The sequence below is a fragment of the Neodiprion lecontei genome, chromosome 3, assembly GCF_021901455.1.
Source record: "Neodiprion lecontei isolate iyNeoLeco1 chromosome 3, iyNeoLeco1.1, whole genome shotgun sequence".
Classification (NCBI taxonomy): Eukaryota; Metazoa; Arthropoda; class Insecta; order Hymenoptera; family Diprionidae; genus Neodiprion; species Neodiprion lecontei.
The window spans coordinates 32551423-32575608 of NC_060262.1; the positions used below are offsets into that span (position 1 = coordinate 32551423).

The following is a 24186-nucleotide window of genomic DNA, read 5'->3' on the forward strand; positions in this document are numbered from 1 at the left end:
AACAGATTATTTTCATCGTGACTTGTTGCAAAGTCAAACGAAGACAGTGTTATTCACAAATAGGAAAAACTCAGACAGCGGCGCTGCAATTGTGGGCTGATTTTGTTATTAAAATATATAGTTTATTCAGCGAATATCTTTAGTACATACAGTATTTTTTGGAAACGATGCTAGTAAAATTAATTCATCTTATTACACTCTATAAATATGGTACGCCAACATTTTTTCTCAAGATCCTGTTATGCTTTTGAACTGAAAACTTCAAAGTTTTTTTTTTTAAATTGAACTTCGTCGAATTAGTACTACGCTACGCCTAGCCTCAAGCTTGTACCAGCATACGTACAAAAGTTTTATCACCGTCGAATATCTAAAACATTCGACAAGTTCTGCTTCGCGTGATTGTGACTACTGTTATCTGATTCTTGTATTTGTGCTTCTAATTCTAATGTCAGCATATTGTTGGTCAATATATAAATTGAGCCGTAACTTTAACGTACATATTCATGCAAAGTCTACTACTTTGATATGGTATTTACGCAGTTTCAGTGTTGCACTGCTATTCTCCGCTAACCAATTGTGAACTTCTGTACTCAGCACTACGTTTTTAACGCACTTGTATAATTGAGTTTGAATCTGAAAATCGAATTCAAGGGGCCCATTCTCCAGATATTGCAACGTGATGTTCGTAGCGATGACATTTTGTTCTCAATTTTTGTACTGCCTTCAAGTAGATTTTAATTTTAGAAATTGTTTTAGAAATTAAAATTCCTCCAATCCTCCAGGCATTATGAAATTAATGGGACTCTGATCCAATTATCTTGGTATGTCCACCAACATAGCAACATTTAGAACGTAATAAGTGCATCATGATAAACTTGACAATAGCCACAAACAATTTTCACAATTACACATACATCATTCTTAAAACTATATTTTATTATTACGCTTCGCGGGTGTTGCCTAAAAAATTTAACATATTCACTTGATTTCGATTATAGTTTAGCTGTATGCAACAATTACCATTTGCTGCTGTGATCGTTGCAATATGCCAGTCGTAATTATCGTGTGTTTTGGAGTGTTTGAAATGATGAATACCATGACTAATGCATTAGTGTTCCTTGTAATTAAAAAATGTATTCGAGTGGACTTATTTAACGGGATATAAAATGTACTCGTGCCGTCTAATCGGCAGAATTTGGCAGACGAATATTTTATTAGACTTGAAAATCTGTAACGTGTGACGCAATTGAACCGTAAACAGACAAGTTACGTACCTAGACTGAATAAATATTTGCACGTAATATAATTGGAATAAAGTTGAACGATATATTTACACGCGACTTAATTTTATCTCCGGATGAAATTTGTGCCTTGAAAGTACTCCTGGAAGGCATAAGTGGGCATTTCATTATGTGTAGAACATGTTTCAAGTTTGTAACTTACAACACTTATCAGTATATCAATAAGGTTGGCATCTTTTCCTTCTCTACCATTTTCGCCTAACTAATTATAGATATAAGATACTTACTACTTACTCACTTCTTACCGAGGCGTGAGGATAAAAATATTTACTCGACTATTCGGCATATTACTCTAATTTTGCTCTACAATATCTGATTAATGTTTGTTACATCTCCATTATACAATTCTTCTGATGCGTTGGTCCATTTGCTGCTATTCTTTTTCAGACACCTACATTACAACTATTTTTCACATTTCACGAGCGACCACAAATTTCTCAATTTATAAGTATTAGTTTAGCATTTTTGATTGGCAACGAGGTTGAAGTTAGTTACGTTATCGTAAGGAAACATTGGGGCAAAAAATCACTATTTTCATAATGTTACAACTATTTTTATGGAACTAAAATTTCGAAATATGAGATTGTTTCGTTTTATTTCGGTTCACTGAATTTCAGACAATTCCAAAATCGAAAAATAACCGTTTTCCTCATCATGATTCGTTACGATAACGTTATGAACTTCAATATTATATGATTATTCGCAGCCCGTCAACATCCCTTCGTACTATCGTACAATTCTTTATAATTTCATCCATTTAGAGATGATGTCTTATCAATCGCGCTTGAATTATGATTTTTTACGAGACAGTTGTTCGACGTTGTCGATTGGAAGAAAATGATGTTACGGTAACCGTTACTTTAGCACAAGAAAGATAGGCTGCCGTAGATCAGACCTTTTTATTTGCGTAACGATTGTTGTGCAAGTCTCGCAGAGCTCCGTGCAAAGCAGATAATTTTTAATATGCCAAAGTGATCCGCGTTCTGCGCAAGGATGTACGATCAATATGATCATTACATACGTAAGAATGCAAATTAGCGACTACCCTATAAACGTGTGTAGTACAAGCAAAGCCATGTCGGTAGATTCGAACATGAGGCATCGCTCAAGTGGGTGATCATTTTTTTTTTCCTTTTATCAAAAATTTTGAAAATGACTCAACATGGGAATTGATTGCTCTTTCGGTTGGATTTTTTACCTAGACTTGCTAATATTATACACGTGTACCTGCCTATAATCTAGAGTAGTTATTATACATTTATATACCCATAATCTGATATTGGCCTGTGACACTTTTGAATAATTGCGTGACCAATAGCCGTTAAAAATAATTACGTTATACTCTGTCACTGGATACACTAACTATACCCATATAGGCGTACATGCAATTCTTTAGCGAGTTTTTTGCGTGCTATCATAATCATTCGAGGTATCGATTATTTTACGCCGTATGTCGCAAAAGTTATTCAATTGAAAAGTCTTGCCTCAGTTATTTTAATTCGAGAGTGGTAACCGGTGCGCCCCGGTTAAACCACAGTTGCAGTGTATTCTATGTACGGTGAAGATCAATATTCGGAATCAGAATATGCGGGTGTGTTTTAAAAAAGTATTGAAAGGTAATTGTATGTAATTATCACCATATTCCATTAATGAAATTTATGATTGGTAATGTTTAGACACAACAAAATAAAGCAATCACTGTACGGTGTCGTGTATATTTTAATTTGATTTCAATTCTACAGTTGTATAAAAGGTAATATCGACACCGATACTTCAGAGGTACCGGAACAATTACGCATTTCAAATTAACTGCAGACCTCTTACAATTTAAAACTCGTAATTCCAATTATATACACATATTACATACGTTATTCTACTTCCCCGCGTAATATATTACACATACATCTACTGCACTGTATAGCAATTGATAATATAATAATTAACAGCTGTTTCTATTTTGTACAAGTTGTGCATATTCGCTCGAGACTTATTTGTTTAATTAATCGCGTTTTGCGCGTTCGCAATAGCTGTATAATTCGTCGTCTAGATTTCCGATTGTGCGATAGGAGATTTCACCACTTTGACCCCCTTGACGTTATCGCTTTATACAATGTAGTATCGCGACAATCACGCGACGTAAAATGTTCACTGTAACGTCGGTGGGTCAACTTAATTAATCTTGGCGCAGGGTGTTCGATGATTCGAAGACAGCGGTGCAGCCGATGCCGACGTCGTTGATACTCCGTTGTCAGTAAATGATCGGCAGCTCAAGGACCAGCGCTTCGACGAAGCCGCTGTCTTCAATTTCCTGCTAGGTGTCTCCCAGCACCGTTGTCACGCTGTTCGCGTGTGTCAGGGCCGTCCAAAGGGGGCTGCGATCCACTGGGGGTGGCACGACCAGAACCGTCGATCCCCTCGGCGATCTGAAATACGTGTAATACCAGATTTCAGTGTATTTCCCCTGTTACAGCAGGCGAAGCCGTGTCGTTTATCGATATTGAACGAAACAGGGTGAATCCGTGCAGTCGGTCATAATCATTAATTTTTAAAGGAGAGACAATCAATTACGTCAAAGTAATTTGCATTCAAGTATTACCTACATGAAAAAAAATAAAATGAAATGGACGTTATCAACACCTTGCAACGTGGAACTATTTTAATACCAACAACAATTATATAACGTAACGTCACTACGGCGATAACGACAATGGAAAGATGCGGGCTTATTGTTAGAGAATACCAGGCAGTCTTCGTAATGATATTGAAAATTCAATTTCTGCAGTCGACGCCATCAGTCGAACATCCATAACACCGCAGCTGTTTCTAATTTCATGTCCCATCCCTATGCGCGAAGGGACTTAATAACATGGGTCGGGAGGATAAAACGAGGGAAGCCTAACGGCACTGAGAAAGTACCTACTCCCAACCTTGATGGTTGATAATAATGAACCTGACGCGGTGGAATGAATTTTACTCAAATTAAACTCATAGCGGAAAAGATGGTTGGTACGCGGATCTTAACGAAGATTAAAATCAAAACCCGTATACTATATCAATCTCCGGAGTGATTTTCCTTCTACGCGAAAGTCACGCTGCTTTTCTTCCTGCGGGGAGACAAAGCTACAACAATCATAGTTTCTTCAGCCAAATCACTAATTCAAGCAAATTTCTCTTTTAGAAACATCCTCGGTCATATGCCCACTCAAAATACGATGCACACACATATCAGCAGTACATTACGCGTAAATGGACGAAAGGTAGTTTACTTGGTTTTTAATCGTCCCACCTTGGCGGTGCCGCGAGAGCCGTATGCTAGTCAGGACTACTCAGTTCCAGGGCCGTACTTTGTTCCGGGTCCGATCGCTCCTCGACGACTGTGTCCAGTTCCAGGGTTGGAAATGCCCGAGAGCCCCTTTCGCTCCTCAGAGATACAGCCCTGTTGGTTCTCCCGACTCCAGCTGTTTGCAGTGTCGGAAAATCATCGAATTAACCGGTCGCCAAATACATTTACCTCAATTAATTCTTCTCGCATATACGATATGCATGCACACGTGTTATTCTGCCGTCAAATGCGAAGTAATGCAATGAATCTTGTCATTTTGTTGCTTCTTTAGTTTTTTTTTTTTTTTTGTACCATCAGTAGAAACAGAAAATTTCAAATGCCGATAGAAGATTCACCGCGGCAATTAAAATTCGGGGGAAGGAAAATCGTCGTTTCTTGTTGGATTAATTGCAGTTTTCAAGTAGATGCAACAAGTGGTTCTTTTGCCATGAGAAACGAGTTACTACCATTGAAGAATTAATTGCTACGACGACCCGATCTAATAGCGTAAACTTGCTGTTTCGACCCACTAATGAACAGTTCCAGTATAACAGCGACGGAGCGAATAATAGGAAGTATAACTATTAACTGCCAAAGCAATATCGGATATACCTAAGCTAATCGGTTAGTTTCTCGGTGGATATGGAACACAAACGGTTTCGCAATAATATTGCTAATGCAACGGCAGCAGCTACGTTAATTATCGAGTTACCTCGATTCGCTTTGAATCGAACCCAATCTTATGCTGTTCAACTTTACGGTGTGTTGCATTATGCATCTAAATCCAGAGTCAAAGAATTTGCTGTAATGTAATAGAAGGTCTAACATCCGACATCCTTGCTCTATAATTGCAACGAATGCATGAATCCCGCTTGCACAGAAAGAGAGAGCATTAACAACGGCGGCAGAATCAGCAGCTACCACGACACACGTATATTGCGTACTCTGTAAATTTATTTCACCCATGTCTTCTTTTGATGCTGCGTGCAGGAGTAAAGAGTTCGAATTAAAGGTGTAGTCGGAGGTTGGGCGAAAGAAGAAGGAACAATAAACCAGAGATGTCTACCGGAAATATTACTTTAATCACGATGACTGGATTATTGACCTCAATTCTTTAATAATGGAGAATTCTTGGATTTGCACGTCGACGAATGAATGAAAAACGAGGTAATTTTTGTTTCCGACGTTTCGGCCTCGATTGTAGGCCTTTCTCGGGGAATAGTTTATTTTGAAAACAAGTGAAAGAAAATATTTTTTCATCAAGTTCAAAATACCATAAAACTAACAATTTTTTTCAAAACGATAAAGAAAAAATTACTAACTAATATATACAAACAACCGACGTCTATAGTCCATACTCAGATCCTTCGTCAAGCATTGGTGCAAAAAAGGGATATTTTAAACCAGACATCGCAATTTTTTTTCATCTTTCATTTGAAAAATTTGTCAGTTTTATGGTATGTTGCACTTGATAAAAAAATATGTTCTATCACCTGTTGTCAGAATAAATCATTTCCTAAGGAGGGTCTACAATCGAGGGCGACGCATTGCAAACAAAAATTACTTCGTTTTTCATTCATTCGTCGACCTGCATATCCAATAATTCTCCGTTATTTCGATTATGAATTCGTAAGATACTTTTTGCGATAATATTAACGATGAATCGAATTCAGGCTTATCTTGTTCTTTTTTTTTCATGCCTTATTACAACCCTCTTACGTATTCTGTCGTAACATTGCGGCGGAGAATTCACCGCATATGTGCGGAACATGAAAGGGTGGAAAACCATGAAAAAACTTTTAAATCATCTCGCCGTCAATATGTATACAATTTCTGCCATTTACGGCTTCAAAATTCAATACATCTCTCAATGAAACATCTCAGCCGACATTTTTTATCCAAAAAAAACATGGGGGGGGGGATAAGTATGAAATGTACGGAATCATCAATATAAACTCCGTGACTATCCTTACATTGTTGAGCTTAAAACTGGGATGATAAAATCGTAATATGTAAAGTTTTAATTGATTCAGAAGTGAAGTGGATCAAGTCTAAATGGAAAGGATTCTAAATGATCCCAGAAGCAAATGTCGCTGAGAAACTTTGAGGGAGATCTCCAAACAATTGTCGATGTCGTTACTCTCGAATATTGTCATCCAGGTGGAGAAAATAATTTCAAATATTAGATTTAATTTTCATATTCACATCATTCGTTTAATCCTACATCCGCAGTGGATTAGACTTTGAAAATCCCGACGCACCTTTCCGTTGATCAAACAGAATCTAATTTCGACGAAATAACAAACGCGCGGCTACAGTACGACGTCATGTTTAATGTAATACGTGTTTTTGTTCACCGTCGAGAAGACGAAGGTAATTTTCCACCCACGCAACCGTATCTGCAAAGCCGGTGACACGGTGAATAGCGCGGGACTTTCTCTGGAGACGATAGAACGGCTATTCGCGAGGGTTGGAAGCCCATTAAAGCCGCGTAAAAGAATATTTTTCGAAGTACCATCAACGGAATATTTACGAGACGTTAAACTCGTTGACAGTCACTTTGGTTATCTGTCTTGAGCACGATGACGGGAACGTGGGAACGTAACGACGTCAACGTCCGACGTTTAGCGTACCGAGATACGTTCTTAGGGGAAGTTTTCAACGCTTGCCTGTAGCCACCCGTCGTATAGAAATCCTTCCAACTTTTATGAAGGTTGACGCTCGAGTCGGCCCCCGGGATTTAAGTGTACTTTCCCCGAGACTACTCGATAAACAGCCACATCGAGGTATAGATTTACATAGTATATAAACGGTGAAAAAAATCAGCCTTCTCTTTACCTTTTCAACGAAGTCAATGAACAGCTATCGGGAGAGATAACAATACATCGGCTCACATTATCCCAAATTGTACCTGAGTTTCCATTTCTATATATAAACTCTGTCGTCCCAGCGATGGGAGAAAGACGGAGATCCGAATAAGGGTCGAATGTCCCCGTCGCTTCAATTTCGGATGCTTAAATTAGCCGACTGAGGGATATTATGCATTCTACTCCGGCCAAAATCCAGCAAACGGAGTTCCGAAATCGTATTGGGTACCCAACGCGACACGATTTTAAACGGCGAAGTTACTCGATTGCGAATATTTCACGATTAGCAAAATTTCAACCAGATTATTACACACGTTAATGAACAACGTTGCATTTTTACCGCACACAATGGGGGATGTTCTTGTAGTTTAAATGAGAGGGAGAAAAAGGTGAGTGACAAGGAGAGCGAGGGTTGGCTTACCGAGTCGATGGATGGGGCTGAACCTGACAAGACTCAGCGCGCCGTGGTCCATGTCACAATTTCTCCTCCTGGCTCGTTCTCTCGCTAGTTTCGCACGCCTCCTCAGGCAGCAGATGACCAGAAGAGCGAGTAGAGGGAATCCAAGTATACAGGAAACAATAGGCACTATAATGCTCTCCGGGGAAACTGCGAAATGAGAAAGTATCATCAAAGCTCAGATTCTCGCGAGAACAGTGTTCTTTCAGTTCCTGCGGGCTTGCAATTCTTCAAAACATAAATCACCATTCCAGATCCCCGGATAATCGCGAACACGTATGTTTTCAAATTTATTCGCGGCAGGGGGACTACGGAGGAACCTTGAAAATTTTCCGAGCGAGCTTTATATGAGCTGACAGCTTTTTCCAAACTGAGACTGATTTTAATCTAATTAAAATGTACAGCGGTTGATTTTTCCGCAAAGTCTGATCAAGCGTGTACGAATAGACCGCGATTAGTCGAAATGATTTCCAACGGTGAAAACCTGTATGGTCGATACTGTTCGAATGTTGACACGGCAATTGTAAACATAAGCTTGACTCGGTCACTTCTGTTTCAGCGTTCGCCGCGGTCGGAACAGAGATTTAACTACGCGCGTTGATTTTGGTGCTATAAATCCTTGTTGGCACTGTTTTAAGTGTTCGCGATCAGTGGGTGATTCAACGTAAAGTGTTTAAACGTAATCGAGTATATTCTTCCCGTTACTCGAAGCAAGAGTTAAGTGCAGCCTCGTGATTCCAGTCCAGTCCAGTGTTTACGTGCCTTCAGGTAACGCACATTGTAATATATTGATTGTACGTCACGTACGTAAGAACATCACTGATATACACGCAGCATCGTGTGCGTATCTGTGAAATCGGAGTTCTTTGAAAAAAGTTTACTCGTTGTACGGATCAGGGATGTTTAGGAAATATCACGAAAGGTGGGAGTAGCGTTTTTTTATCCATCCTAAATATTATAAATCAGTCCCAAAATCCTTGCATGAGATAAATTTTTGTTTTCGTCTTGACATTTGCTTAGGATTACGAATGTTTTTATTGTTAGATTTTTACACTTTTCTATGAATTCGTGTAAAAATAATTCGTAATGTATCGCTTTTCGAGATTTGAAGCCATTGCTTTACGCTTATCATCGATGACTGTTTCGCTAACTTCCATAACGTGTTGAAAATGAACTAGTTATTTCAACTCTGCAGCGGAGACAAAGGGATGATTAAAAGTTTTTACCGTTTCATCGTTTCGCTTGTTCTGCAAAAGCTGGAGTCAGTCACTCCACGATTATAAAATAAAAATAATGTGCAATACAAAATTGACATCGGATCGTCAGAGGATGAGTTTTTCTTTGTTTTTATTTATTTATTACTTTTTTTTCAATTTTTTAACGAGCAGTGAATGATACCTGATATCTCTGTTGAAAAACTCCCCCCCTCGTTTCTCACTATAACGTGCATGTAAGGATTAAAGGCGGTGAACAGAGGTAGAAATTTCATCAACCGACTTATACAACAGACGCACGTTTGATCGAGTATATAATTAACCAGACGTTACTGTCGCGCAGTTTTTCGGCGTAGATGTCACGAATAGTACATCCGAAATGAGGGTAACCGCGAGACAGAGATACGACGTTATAAATTTTCATCATCACCGGCAAAATGCGAAGATACGACGACGCGAGATGACGAGGACTGGCTCCAATGGGGGTATTGTAATTTTACGAACACCCGAGGAGCTGCAAGGTCTGAAAAAGGGGACGCGAGCCTGCAGCGCCAATTCACCGTCTACGTTGCGTGACGCGTCTGGAATCGAGACGAAAATTATGAAATATTTTTCATATGATGTTTTTCCCTGCAGCAGGATTTGAATATTCCTCATAATGACAGAATGGCTGGGGCGCTGAATGTACACAGACAGGCAGGCCATTCCCGGCTCTCCCTCCTTGCCGGAACCGATGAAATTATAACACAACTGTGCTCGTCTCGTATACCCTGTGCCTACATTAGGGTGTGCCAAAAAAAAAACAAAATTTTTTTTTCAAACACGCATGAAAATTTCGGTAGAGCATCTCAACTGGAATATCTCAGTCAGGTATGGGCTCTTAATATTGATATTTGGAGGTGCCTATTTTATTTCTTTGATTTTCCATTCGAATAATATGTACAAAAAAAATCGGAGAATTTGAATTTTCTTTTTTCGCAAATGGCTTGAATTATAAATAGAATTTTCTCACCTCTAACCGATTAAGAGATATCCACCCATAAACATTGAGCCATCTTGAATAATATCTCTTAATCTGTAAGAGTTAGGAAAATTCTATCATAGTATGTACTTTTTTATAGAGCGTTAAATTTTCCATAATAACCTGTATTCGGATACTTTATAAGTCAAGCTGTTTACGAGAAAAAAAAAAGTTCAACAATTTTCAGATTTTTTTTTACGTGTAATTTAAATAGAAAGTGGATAAAATAAAATAGACACCTTTTAATATAAGTATTAAGAGCTCATATTTGACTGAGATATTCTAGTTGAGATGATTTACCGAAATTGTCATGCGCATTTGAAAGAGACAATTTTTTCTTTTTTTTTTCTTTTTCCATTTTCCATTTGTAAAGAGCTACCATTGTTGATGGCGTGATTTTGAGTGATCCGCTTTTTTCAGTTCTCTTATACATATGACAGCTAACAGTAAGTATAAACTGACTGCACGCACTGCTGGAGTTATGAATCTTCGTAATGTGGGCACGTCGTCACGCGATGACTGCGACAAAAGGAATGAATTCTTGTGACGACGGCACAGAGTTCTCCCATTGTTTCATTCTCCTGCCTTGCAGGAATTATTCTAAGTGTAAAGATAATAATTGAAATATAACAACACACCAGGTTAATTAATATTAAAACACGGGAGGACGATATAATTTTTCAAACAATCGGTACGATATTTTGCTGCGGATTGATGAGCGCAGACGTGAAAAAAATCTCATTTATTTGTTCGGACCGGACGGAAAAATTTCCCGAAAAATACCGCTGAGAGCGATTGAAGAATTTAAGATGTAATAAAATTCATCTTATATAAATATTCACTCTTGTTTGCAGAGCTTGAAATTAAATCTTCGGTATTATGCCAGCCGGTGAATTATAAAATTGGTAAGTAGTACAGCTCGGTTGTTGGTCGGACGTAAACGTGTCGACGCGAAGTTTATCTGTTTCGAAATAACGAGCATAGTTTATTCCAACGATACATGGCATAAAATATGTACGTACTTTTCTAAGTAAAACGAACTTGTAATTGGGTTTTTAGTTCGCCGAACATTCACCCGGCTACTTAGTCGTAAATAATAAATACGTATTCGAAGCGAGAATTAATTACTGGCAAGAATTTGTCGAGCAAATTGCTTATTTGTCTCTTCCAGACCTTGAACAATTCCGCTAAATTACCTTCACTTTTCCGAGCCCGTCTAATCGGTTCCCTTTAATCGCTAAACCATTTAAAAATTTTCTTTCCAATTTCCATGACGAAGAAATCCTAAATCGTTTAACTTTCTCAACAGCCTGATAAAAGACCGGTTTTTTTTTCTGTTCCAGACGAAATCCTGAGAGCTTCTTATCACCTTTCGTGGTCAAGCATCGATTGTTTCAAGACAAACAGCGTCGAGGGAAGTTTCTTTTCAGCCAGTCGGTGAGTTTTTGACTGATGTATCACTGATTCAGGCAAAAAGAAACAGAGGAAAGAAACAAGTAAATAAAAATAAGATACACGAATCCTCGGAGTTTATAGAGTGCAACGTTAATTAGCTGCTTGGACATTTTGGAGAGATCCAAAAAGCGACTCTAGATTATTTACTGGTGATATAAGTTCAGAACTCTGCCTCTATATGAGCTACTCGGCACACAAGCGAAGCTCACAATGCAATTAACCACGTGTTCTCGGTATGACTACCACGTGTAAGGCGTGCTTTTGTACATACGTGAACAAAACTTCACTCACACTGTCCCCTCAGGCAGTTTTAATCACGCTTTCAGAGATGGCGGCAATTAAAAAAGACGCACCATCACAACTGGTATGTCGTCGTGTTATTACGAGTTAAAACTAACCAAGTGCCAAAAAATTACTTGTCGTATGTATAATTCCAAAGGAGTGAGTTGGTTGAAAAAAGTTTCAGACTTTCGACCTTCTAGTCTTTATACATAAGGAATTAGTTTCGAAGAGATCGATGCTTCTCGTTACTGTCGAGAATTGATAACCCATAATTTTGATAATAGCGTCGTTGTGAAAACCTTATTCGTTTCGTCGCCCATGGCTGTTGAAATTTGAATGATAACTTGAGCTTCGGGTCAGGCCTGGAGGCACCGCAGTCGGTTTTCTGACGTATTGTATTGAAACAAAGTACTGCCTTCAACTCGAATTACACTTTGGCAAAGGCCTTCGCTAGCGAACTAGAATGGTTTATACACGTCCATGGTCATACATTATTTACACAGGAAATAGCGTACTCCGTTCACCCTTCGGCGTTGAATATTCTGCCTACCGCGGTCGAGGATCTTGAACCCAAAGTTTACCGGCTAGAGTTTGAAATTACCGCTGAACGTGCGCGTTCCGTTCCGGTGTGAATTTTTCTTCCCAACGGTTGGTTGCGGATTATCTGTACACGTTGTTCCAGTTAAAGGAGACCGAAATTCAGGAGAAACTCTATCACACATTTGTTCGTTCCTCGTAGATGTCGGTATTACAAATTGAAAGTGACAGTGCGATTCCCTAAGAATGCAGACGGCAGGCAAGATAATGCAATATAAATGATGCAATCCATTTCGACCGTACGCTTCGTCCACAACCTTGAGTACAACATCACCGTGTACCAAGACTTCTGACAAGACTAGAATGGTTGGGTAGGTAGACTCGTATATCATCAGCCTGCAAGGCAGGAGAGTGACACGACTTATTCTTCTTCGGTGTAAACCGATATTGCAAACTTTGAGCTCGACATTAAATTATAGTACACCTACTTTGTACGAGACAGACATTCGAGAGATGCATTGTAGACAGTTTCATCTAGTTTCCATTTCATGCTTCTGTTTTATTCTAAGTGCATCCTTTAGAAGTGTTCTGGCTGAGTTATCGAACGACGCGTTGAGGTGGAATGGTTTGATACTTTTGTTACCGTTAAATTCGTAACCCGTAGTAAATGGACTGATTTATTACTTGCTCGCCTCAAGGATCGATAAGATTATTGAAGTTAATTTTTTGCCACTTACTTACAAGGATTGCGAAGCGTAAAAGCGGGCAGAATTTTTCTCGCCTCCGAAATATTTCCTCTACAGAAACGTCGTGGTTTTTGCAGTAGCTTAAAGTGCTCAGGACCCGCTCAGAATTTTCACCTTGCTGAACGTTCGAATTTCACAATTCTCCCGTGCGAATCTTTTAAAATCGAAATTTCATTCAATGTAAACTGTGCATTAATCTACGGCACGAAATACGACCCAGCCTCGCAAGTACACAGAATTTTTAATAGAAAATGTAATGAGAATTCTCCCAGCATTCAGTCCCGACGATTGGCAACTTTTCGCATCGCATAAGGAACCAGGGCATACCGACAGTCGGGAAATTTGCTTTTCAGTTCTGTTTCTATTGCAAAAGATTCAGGAGCACAAAGTATAGTTCTGTAAAATCGTGGCATTATATGGACGCACCTTTCAGATGGAAGCCTGACGGACTCGAGATCCAATACCGGATCTCTGAGGAATTTACACCCGTCTCGGATTCGAAAAGCGATGTGCAAGTCCGACGGTCATATAAGACACGAAGGTTTGAAGGGGTTTCGAAATACCGTGGACTAGTTGTTCGCGATCCATATTAGTTCGCCTTCGAACTGGGTTTGCGCGATTTTCTGTTTCCTTGCAAAAATGGTGATAAATAAAATGTGATATTGTTCCGAAAGCAATTCATCGATGAACGGGATTAATTGCCCGGAATCGCTGCGTGATTAGATTAGACTGTAACACTTGCGGGCAGGTGTCAGCTCGGTTGACTTTAATCAATTGGGACAGGCATTCGGGTCGACTCAATTATCCATTTTACAATTATAATGGTGTTTTGTGGAATGAATAGCGCGAATTGGCATTGAACATTTTTTGAATACCTTATCGAAGCGGCGGAATAAATGATTAATCCGTCAGCTTTCAATATTAATACAGCTACAGGGAAAACAAAAAAGCGTCACTCAACACGGCTCAGCAGGGTAAATTTGATTTTTTATTACGCACATCCCTCGCTCTTCGTTCATCTCGATTTCATTACACGCCTCGTTGCCCACGCGCATTAAGCATAATAGGATTTCGAAAGTCCCTATTTGCAGATGATAAATTAAGAACCGTGAAAAAGGCCCCCGTTGTGCAATCGCCACGCGTGTTACGCGGCTGTATGTGCATAAAAGCACAAAAGCTCATACTTTATATGTATTTCCATATCGCACTGCAAGCCGCACTTGCATAATACATATAGTGCGATGTACCAGCTGAATGCGAAATTTTTTGATTTCTTATGCGTCGAGAAGAATCGAAGACAGAAATACAGTGAAATACTTGCCATAACGGCTACTTGTGACATGAAATAAACGGCATACTTTTGAATAAATAAGTTAATTATAAGAATTATTCCTTATTTTATTTAAATTCATCCACGGAACGAATACTTTTGTCCCTCACTTTATATCTGGAAATGTAACAGAAATATCACCGGTCAACACGAATTTTGAGTGCGGGTTCTAGACATCAAATTTTTATTTCTTCCATGTAACTAATAAAAGAAAAAACATTTTACTCAATATAATTTTATAAATATAACGTGCTGCTACCTGATGCTTATACTGCCAATCAAAAACTTCAAGACTTATTTATCAACGCAAATAAGACAAAAACAAACTCCGTAACTAATAAATGAAAATTTTGATTAATAATCGACTTATAAAATCAAAATTTCTTCATTTGAATATACACACAAAAAACAAATTTTTTTTTTGTTAACCTGTGTAATCTGACTTGAATCCTCTTTCTCGATTTGGATTCCTTATAATTGTCCGACAATACGGGGTTTCTAACTCTAATTCTAACAGGCGGGTCGCGGCCTTGTCCGAATTAATTTTAGGTTAATTAACGTCAAGTGCTGTTCAGCTTGTAGAAATGATAATCGAAGACATCAGTCCCGGGGAGGAAGGAATTCCCACTGCGAAGGCGTGGCGTATCTCAATCATCGAAAGGGTATATTCCAAATCGGATGATGGCGTAGCTGGACCCGAAATCCGCAATGTGCCGCGTCCTAGACGCAACGCGATCCGCGAATGGGTGATTAGGACTTTGAAGGACTTAGTACCCGCTCTTAATAACCTCGCTCACTCCGAGAAGCCAAGGGTTCTGTTATCGGCGACTAAACTGGATTAGCGATTGCCACGTTTGTTCAGATAACAGAAGTTAAGTGCAATCGCGCGAGGATTATGCATGTTTCTCCCATTGCGCCAAGTGCGTTTCGGTCCCTCGATTTCTTCGTCAGCGAGACTGAAATGTAGCGGTAAAACCTTATCGTACAATTTTACATTTTTTACTCTGGCTGCATAGATAGAGATGGAGGAGTTATGCCAGATATAACCCGTCTCCCTCCCTCTACACCTGGTTCGCCGATACGTTGTCCCACTTTTAACGCGCTCTTTTCGACAAATTTAAAAAGAAACCCAGCTGCAACTCAGTAAATTTTACCATCTACGATGTTGAAATATGTGTTGAAAATATATAGGAAACTAGAAATTCAAGACTAAACATTGGAGTCACGAGGAGGTCAATGAGCATGAATGATTTTTACGCAGTTGGGTAAAATTTTTCGCAGTAAATTGTCAAGTGTGAAAATATAGATTCGCATTAAATCATGATTACTGGAAACAAACGACTATGATTGTATAGTTGAAATGAAAATACATAGCTGTTGATTATTCACGTTTTTTCGGTAGGAAACAGGATCGGCCAATCAAATGTAGAGTGAGAAAGTCAGAGTATCCAGGGTATAATATATCTCGCTGTCTCGTCACTCGGGCTGCAGTTTTCGCGAGGTTGACGGCATGGACTGAGCTACCTCCGGTAGCATATGCTCTAATTGTAAGACTAGCTGCGACTTCTCGACGCCGCGCCGATGAGAACTTCGACACTTGAGCCTCTGGATTAGGTCCTTATTGTTGGACGGAGAATGCCTGGCAATCAACTTACCCGTTGGATACACCAGGATGGTGGGTCTCTTCGATTGAGGGGCCGATGGCACTGTGGGACGTCCCGCTCTCACCTCGACCGACATTTTTCCGATCCTCGTTGAGCACGTCTGGAACAGATCGCGTGAAAACACACCATGAATTACAAATTATTTCCAACGACTACGTTTCAACGTCGCCCATTAGCTCGCATTGTCAGCGACGTGATATAGAAGATTTCTATTTCCGGCTGGCCCACTTGGCCTTACATTTTCTCTGCCTATGGCCGAACTTGTGAGGCGCGAATCACGCGGGCAGTGATTATTTTTTTAGGGACAATAATTGGCTCTTGCATGAAGCATGAACCATGTGGGCAATGTTTCGGCGGTGAAACGAACTGGTTCAAAGTTTATATTTAATTTTGCGCATGTGACGTAGCCAAATTACCACCCTGTTTGTTACCCTTACGCTCCTCACTCTGTACCTTCGATTAATCAATAACACGGGGCGCTCTCACCGGCGCGTGTTCTCAAATGCTCACATTTGAATACGGTAGTTTACTTCTGTCAAAGATTAATGATTTGTCGATTGTATGCGCATCCAACTTGATAATACTTTCAAAACGCGATAATTGCAGGTTGATTTAAATTTGAACTATTTCAAAGCAACGTTTGTCAAATCTAAAACTGCACACGGCTTGTATCACGTGGTCACTGCAGCCTTTAGCAACAAAGTATTAATATAGAAGATTATTAATGTAACGAATCACTAAGGTAGGCTTCTGCAGGAAACATTTCATCTCGATCATCGATCACTTTACTCGTGTTCATGAATATATAATTTCAACTTCAAGTATTTTGTCACTCCGTTGACTGGTAGACCTACTTTTTCTCTTCCATTCAGAATGATGAATATGGAATTTTTCGCCACATATCAGCGATGGCTTGCCCTTCTGTCAGACGAAGGGATAAAATGGCGAAAGGAAGTATGGAAGAGGGTCAAACGGTTTATGGAAAAATTGAAAGGAGGAACGATACGACATCCCCCAAGGCCACCATGGTTAATGATACATGTCGACTTGATGACAACTCTACAGATTATTTTTTGGCTAACTTTTTCTTCCTTCGATTAAGGTCACGGGGATACGTCAAAGTGTCAGGTGAATTGAATATGAGATGACGACTCGATTAACGGAGCCCCAATTACACGATGGAAAACTTGGCTGATGTTTTTGTTCCTCGAGTTTTCTTTCCCTGACGTTACTAAACTTTCACGAAGATAAAGTCTCTCAGCATATTGCATGAACACATTGTTACGAATTGTTGCTAATAGGAAGAAACTTAGTTACAGGGCTACATCGCTGAGCGACTGACGTGTAAAATGGAGCCTACACTTTTGTGCTTATGCTTTAAGAATGCAACTTATACAGTTTCGAACTGGCAATTTTTACCTCCGCTTCATTTTTATGTAGTCACAACGTGAGTGTGCTAGCAGTCGAAACTTTGACCAAATTTTTGTACGATTCTGTGCAAACGACACATATTTATTCCACCTACGTCGAGGCCAGTAGCGCCTTTTCCCTTCATCTAACGATAACGCCTTTACTTAACTGCCTCCAGCTAGAAGGGGTGTCGTTTCACAGGTCCTAACTTCGACGTGACTATCCTTCGAAAGACTGTTTAGCAGCTGATGCCATAAGAGCGTATTATTAAAAAATTCTCTCCAGACGTACCGGTCCTGTGAAAATATTCTATTTGATTCTTCGGCGGGTCATGAGAGAATTTTTTTTTCAATCTTCTTCGCCACATGCGAGATCCCCGTGATACCGCAAATGTGAAATAATTATTTTTTTCTTATCAGCCTTTATAACAATTTCTTAACTGCAGGTCATCCGCGGCGTGCATACGAAGATAATTTCAATGCCAAGTAAATATATTTGATTTCTAATTGTGAGTATCGGTGTGAAGATTAAGTATTTCTGACTAACGATAAGCATATCAGCCATGATTCTTTACCAGCAATAAGAAAAATAAGCACCTTCGATTGCGGAATGAATGGCTCCACGCAGCTTTGTGATTGAAAATTAGCGCCACGATAAACTTCTGAACGAAGACGAAGTTTAATTAAAATCAACTTCGGCTATGCAATGAATGCTGTACGGTGTACCAGGTGTATGACGAGGAATCCCGGTGCGTGGGTTTACCCGACCCCTTTCACAATCAGGTGTGTTCGGAAAGTAATTTAATCTAACAGCTATGCCTGCGATACAGACGTCGAAACGAAAACATCGATTAGCACTTACCCGCGAACCCTCTCTTATTTAATCGGTGATAAAACACTGAGAAAACTGAAGGCGAAGAAAAAATAAGCAAATTCGGGTTCTTGTCATTAGCCGCGTACCTCCCGATCCCTGCAATGCCGTTACTTTTTCAAGGAATCTTTACCCCGTATAGTTTGCTCTAATTATGAGAAGCTTAACTGGCAGAAATTGAGTGCTCTTACGGCAGTGCAAATGGTACCGAGTAAGTCTTTCGTTTGTTCAGTCTGTATATCGCTGACATTAGTTTGCGGTACGTTTCGTGTCTGGCGTCGACGGGATTAATCTAGGGTGCGGCAGGAGGCCGTTCACAAACTTGACCTTCCAACCCCGGCTCGAGACCCTTTCTTCCGGATGATGCAAGAAGCGAAGGAGCCGTTTGCCGTGCACGAGAACTCCCTCGGGGGGAAGCTTTGTGATAGGCACAGGGATCAAGAGAAACGAACGGAACCTTGGATTTGACGTTGGGAAGAGGCGGGCGAGTCTCTTCGATCCGAGCCTCAATCAAATGCGTGATATGGCATGACTAACGAGGGAAGAAGACACGGACTGGTCTGGACGAGTGAAAAGTCGAGGGAAAAAATATTGGAGATGCCGCCTTACATCGGCCAGGATTCCCTTTCCAAAACTATACGAGGAGATATGCCCACCTTCAAGAAGAAATAGAAACTTACTGTTCAGAATTAGATGAAACTTTCGTGACCTTGTTCCCCGTTTATGAGAGCAAGGATATTGCGTCTATTTGTTCAACTTATCCCCTTGCTCTGTCAAGCGGCTAGATGACTAGCGTCACTGTCTTGACAGGTGCACGTGCTCTCTCAGTTGCCGAGTATATCAGAAATACAGGAGTAGGAAAATTGTTTGGCAAGAAAGCGATTACCTTATTTCTCTAAGGAGGATCCACTCGATTCGGGTGAATCGAGTCGTAAAGTAGATAGGTTTGGGGTCACCTGATTGAACCAGGACAAAGTAGAGGATCGCTCACCGCCAGATAAGGTACCCACATTGAGGTCGACCATTCTCGAACAGATTCCATGCTTGATGGAATAATTTAATTGCCTGATAGCACCGAGGTATTCCAATTATCCACAAGTTATCGGTGATTGATATCATCGATGATGCAACGCCTGTCGGCAAACTTCTCTTGGAAAAGTGTATTTTTCCTAAGTTGTGTTGAACCAAACTTGACAGTAGCTGCACAGTTAATTTTGCGTTGCAGTTAATACCAAACTCCGCAAGTTGAACGCCGTGTAATTACACTTTCCGAAACTTGGACGGTTCTTGCCTTGGATGAGAACGTCATACATGCCCTTGGCATTGGCGATGCTGGGTTCGTACGCCGTTTCGAGTGTAGCTACAGCCTAACCGCGTAATGTAGGCATATTGTTTCATGATGGGACTGAGTAATAGTGATTTAAGCACCGAGTTCCATTGTTCTCGCGATGGACTGTCTTCTTATCATTCAGCCTATTCCCATCGCTGAGTCCACCCGCTGATACGGAGTTAGGATATCATAACAACGGATATCTTAAGCCCAAAAGTTTGCTTAAAATCTCAAAGTCAGCTTTGCAGCAAGGCCTGCGCCTCTGTTGATCTTTCGGTGAAGCTTTGACAGGAACTGAATATATTAACGACGTGAAAACGCAAGCGTTGTCGGGGGTATCGAACCAAGCAAGGAGACTTTTCGTTCGACTTTGGAATACGGTGGCACTCGTGGATGTTATTTCAATGTTTTATACAAATATTTTGTTTCATGCGGCGTTCCTCGCACCGTGGAAGAAACAAGCATGTATTTGGCATAAGGCTTAGGTATCGATCTTATTCCGAAGGCGTAACTAAGAGTGACGAAGAAACAACTCCGAGGGACTTTTCTGTCCGAGTTGGTCACACCTTTCTCTTACTTCTCACGGACTTTTCTAACTTTCGGTGGGTTCTGCAGATGGTGGGAAACCAGCTGAGTGTTACTTTTCGGAAGTAATATCGGCTCGGCTTCTATGGCTTAGAATCAGCTTGGCGCCCCGACGTCTGTCTAGCTATCGATCAACGCACGTCGCCTACACAGGGAAATAAACGTAATATAGATTTTACATCCGTGTCGTAAATATATGGATACTCCTTTTTTGGAGTCAAATCTACATCAATTGCGATGGATCTACCTAAGCACATCGTAACTCTTACAATTGATTTTGTAACTCTTATTATCGGATTTGTAAATGTTGACAAAATTGCTGTAGATTTAACTCCAAAAAAGTGCTATCCATGCACATATGTTCACCATGAGAGATGTAAAATCTACATTATTTTTCTTTCCGTGCAGACGTTTCAGAGTGATCATACATTAGCGACTCACCCGTTAGCTAACATGATTAAACTTGGCACGATGGTATATCTACTCGCATATCTATTATAGCGGATATTCATGAAACCCACCGGTATATGTGATATGTCTTTAGCTTTGGATTATCCGCATACATGCTCAATTATCGGTGTGGAACTCGTCCCTATGCTCAGGCTGTTCATAGTTACCACGTATTTGCTACTACAGTACGGGTCGAAATGCCTACAGAGGGTGTCTGCGTATGCAGGAGTACAACTGTATGCATACACGCACCGGGTATTCTGGAAATATCAACTCTGCTGCATCGTGGAAAATTTCAAATTCATATTGTTTCTCAAACGGAGATGGTACTTTCATGAGTGGGTGAACGGATCGCTTTTCCACGAGTCTGTTATCGACGGCTGCTCTCGCTTGTGTCAACGTGGCTTATAGACGACGATCAAAATATCGTACATTTTTTCGAGTCTTTATTCACCGTTTTATAATGACGCTCGGAGAGAGGTTGCATCTGCATTATTACACTTTTTGCGGCAACGTAATGCCTGCCAAAACGAGAATATACAAATATGCCACTATGAGACGTAATTGAAACTCGAGGTTTACAATACTCGAGACGTGTAAGGGGCACGTGAATCACACTACACAAATATTTGTAATACACGCAATGAGGCAAGATCAATATTAGTAGTCCGGAAAATGGAATTAAAATTGAAAGCTGCTTAATCGAATGATCCTTTTCGAAAACAGCTTCACTAGTATCCGTAAAATGAACATCCGAACTCTTCTTCTTTTTACTTTAAATGCAAGGCATTCAACGTGCAGGTATGATATGTGTTCTTATGGCCCTAGCGGTGGTCGAGTCGTCATACGTACGTTACCGAAAAACTATTGCGTGCTACTCGTCCAGTGGATTCACGTCGATTGAACAACACTTCGAGTTTTCAACGTGAGTGACACGCGCCGTTATCGCAGTATCTAGTGGTCTCTGACAGACGTTGATTACACTTTTCAAAATGACAAGGCTCGAAATACAGTTATCGACTTTATAATCGATTCATGTGAACTATTTCGGGCATCGGAGAATTGATTTTTATTATCTTCTCAAACCTCATTTTACCTTATCACAGTTGATGATTTGTAAAATATTATCTCTTCAACTCAACTGATCATAGATAGAATTATTAATCATGCTTAAATTCTATGAGCGAAGGTTGAAAACTTCCCAAAAAAATATGTTACCCATGATTTTTTTTTTTCAATTTCGTACTGTTTTAAAGCAGTTTTCTTTGCATCCATTTTCGTTTATTATCTAGGATTTATGAAACAGAAACGAAACGTTTTTCATAGATCAAATTCGATATTCGATATGTCAAAGTGAAACTCATACTACCATTCATATTTACGAAAAGCGGCTTCAAGCCAGCGATATTTCGAGGTTCCATGTGACATGTCGTTTTCAGCAGGTGAACGTGTGACAATTGATGAAAATCTCATTAAACCGCGTTGATTGCGACTGCGAAACTTCGTTGTTACCGTACGCCGTATGACCAACTACCTACCAATAGAATTTAGTTTCATCAGAGACGAAGCCTTTATCAATTCGGATCCAATAGTCCAGCGATTGTTATCTCGTATATCAAACTATATGTAACAAAGGTGATGCTTTTCCGCGGAGATCGAGAACGTTCACAAATACCCGTACAATGGACTTGAAGTAACACGAAGAAAACCTCGAGAATCCTGCCGTTCACCGTGAAAACCAATGTATTAAACTTTTAGCGTATTAAATTGATCTACGGGGATAAATTCGATTCTGAGGGACGAGAAGAAGAAACCGTCTTTATCATAGGATCAACTCGTTCGGTTCAGTTCAATTCACAGTTTTCTTGATGAATCAGGGAGGCTTGCAGAAAATTTCACAAATCACCAGGTTACGTCCGACGAAACGGAAGGAAGCTGATACCGAATGACGTAGTGCAGAGCTGAGGATTTTCACACCAGTTTTTCAATGCACCCTCGAACCTATATTTTCTGCTAAATATCCGGACGGATTTTCCCTGTGTTACACAACCTGGGAAAGCTTTTTTTTGCAAAGCTGGTTGAGCATATTAAGGTCTGCGTGCGGACTGGAGATTGGGGATTGTTGCCTGTGCAGTATTATACTAACGGTGGTAGCTGCCGTGTGTTTGCGGAGTACCGTTAACCCTTACGTATTTCAGATAGGTACGTACCACCTAACCACCCTATATGAATACACAGCGAGCGCAGAATCTGCCGCCAAATAACCACCTCGGCGGCGTTTTAGTTTGACATTTTTCCAATGGTGTACAGCCAAAATTCGGGACAAAACCATTTTACAAGGATTTCAATATTTTCCCTCAGAATTTACATTTTTTTCACTTCTTGTTCGATGCGTTTTTCTTTTATATTATCGTCTGCATTATTAATCGTCCGAGCGAAGCACAACAATTTATTTCTTCGTTAAACAGCTCGCACGAAAATGACGTGGGATATGAGCTTACATTAATTCCGCCCGACGTTATACATTCGCTATGCATGGACGTTGTACGTATATATATACGTATTTATCCATTGTTGAGAATATACCGCGAAACACTACGAAACTAAGTGTGATAATTAACGGGCTCTGGCATTGTGGGCCGAATAGTTAAAGCTTTTCTATGGCCAGTTTACGGTAGGTGATGTTGATACATAGAAGTACATTTTAGAGGATATTCTTCCGGAGTTTAGACCAAAGATTTCTGCGCTTTGTGAGCTAGTGCCCCGGACCAGTATTGCTTAATTATTTCTTATTCTATTCTTGCCTTACTTTTGCGAAAGCGAAGAATCCCAGCTGTTTATACCGGGTGACACCGACGGTCCGATAAATAGAAGAAAAAAAGTGAAAATGAGCCACTCAACGATAATGGTGCTCGACCAACGGTGCCATCCGAAGAGGGGAGTCAACTTGAGCTTTTTATCGCAGCCACAGCAGCCTTGTTTCCTGTCGACGCAATTTTCAGTCCCGTTAACGACAACGTCCAAGCTCTGAGAGCATTCCGTTCGAGATCTTCGCGCGAAATATAAAGGCTTGAAAATCAAGACTGCCTTGTTTCCACGCGTCGTAACTCGAGCACTTCTGCAGAACCGAAGGGTTTCGATCCGGGGTAGGCGACCTCGAAGCAGGAGCCGATGCTCACGAGCCTGCATTCTGACATCCTGGCGTTTGATCCTTTGCAGCGGAAGCTGTTTCGTTAACGTGTTCGCACAAAAAATTTTGAGTCCTAGTCAACGCCTGCCAGATATTTCATTTTTCATTAGGTTTATCAGGAATGCCAGTTCTGTCGCTCTTGTCAAATCGTTGTG

At 40.2% G+C, this 24186-nt stretch overlaps 1 protein-coding gene across 2 annotated transcripts in view; it reads right to left on the bottom strand.

Moving 5' to 3' along the window:
- Positions 1-236: 236 nt before the first annotated feature.
- The window catches only part of LOC107220165, a 50414-nt gene continuing 26464 nt past the window's right edge, over positions 237-24186 (bottom strand). Inside the window, exons 2-5 of one of the 2 annotated variants that reach the window (XM_046734489.1) lie at positions 16188-16296; positions 7912-8097; positions 4588-4759; positions 237-3724 (exon numbers count right to left, since the gene is read on the bottom strand). In XM_046734489.1, the coding sequence (XP_046590445.1) occupies positions 4614-4759; positions 7912-8097; positions 16188-16272 (417 nt within the window). In that variant the 5' untranslated portion in view covers positions 16273-16296 and the 3' untranslated portion in view covers positions 237-3724; positions 4588-4613. Of the gene's footprint in view, positions 3725-4567; positions 4760-7911; positions 8098-16187; positions 16297-24186 lie in introns of both variants that reach the window. The other variant, XM_046734490.1, reaches the window with a different exon arrangement.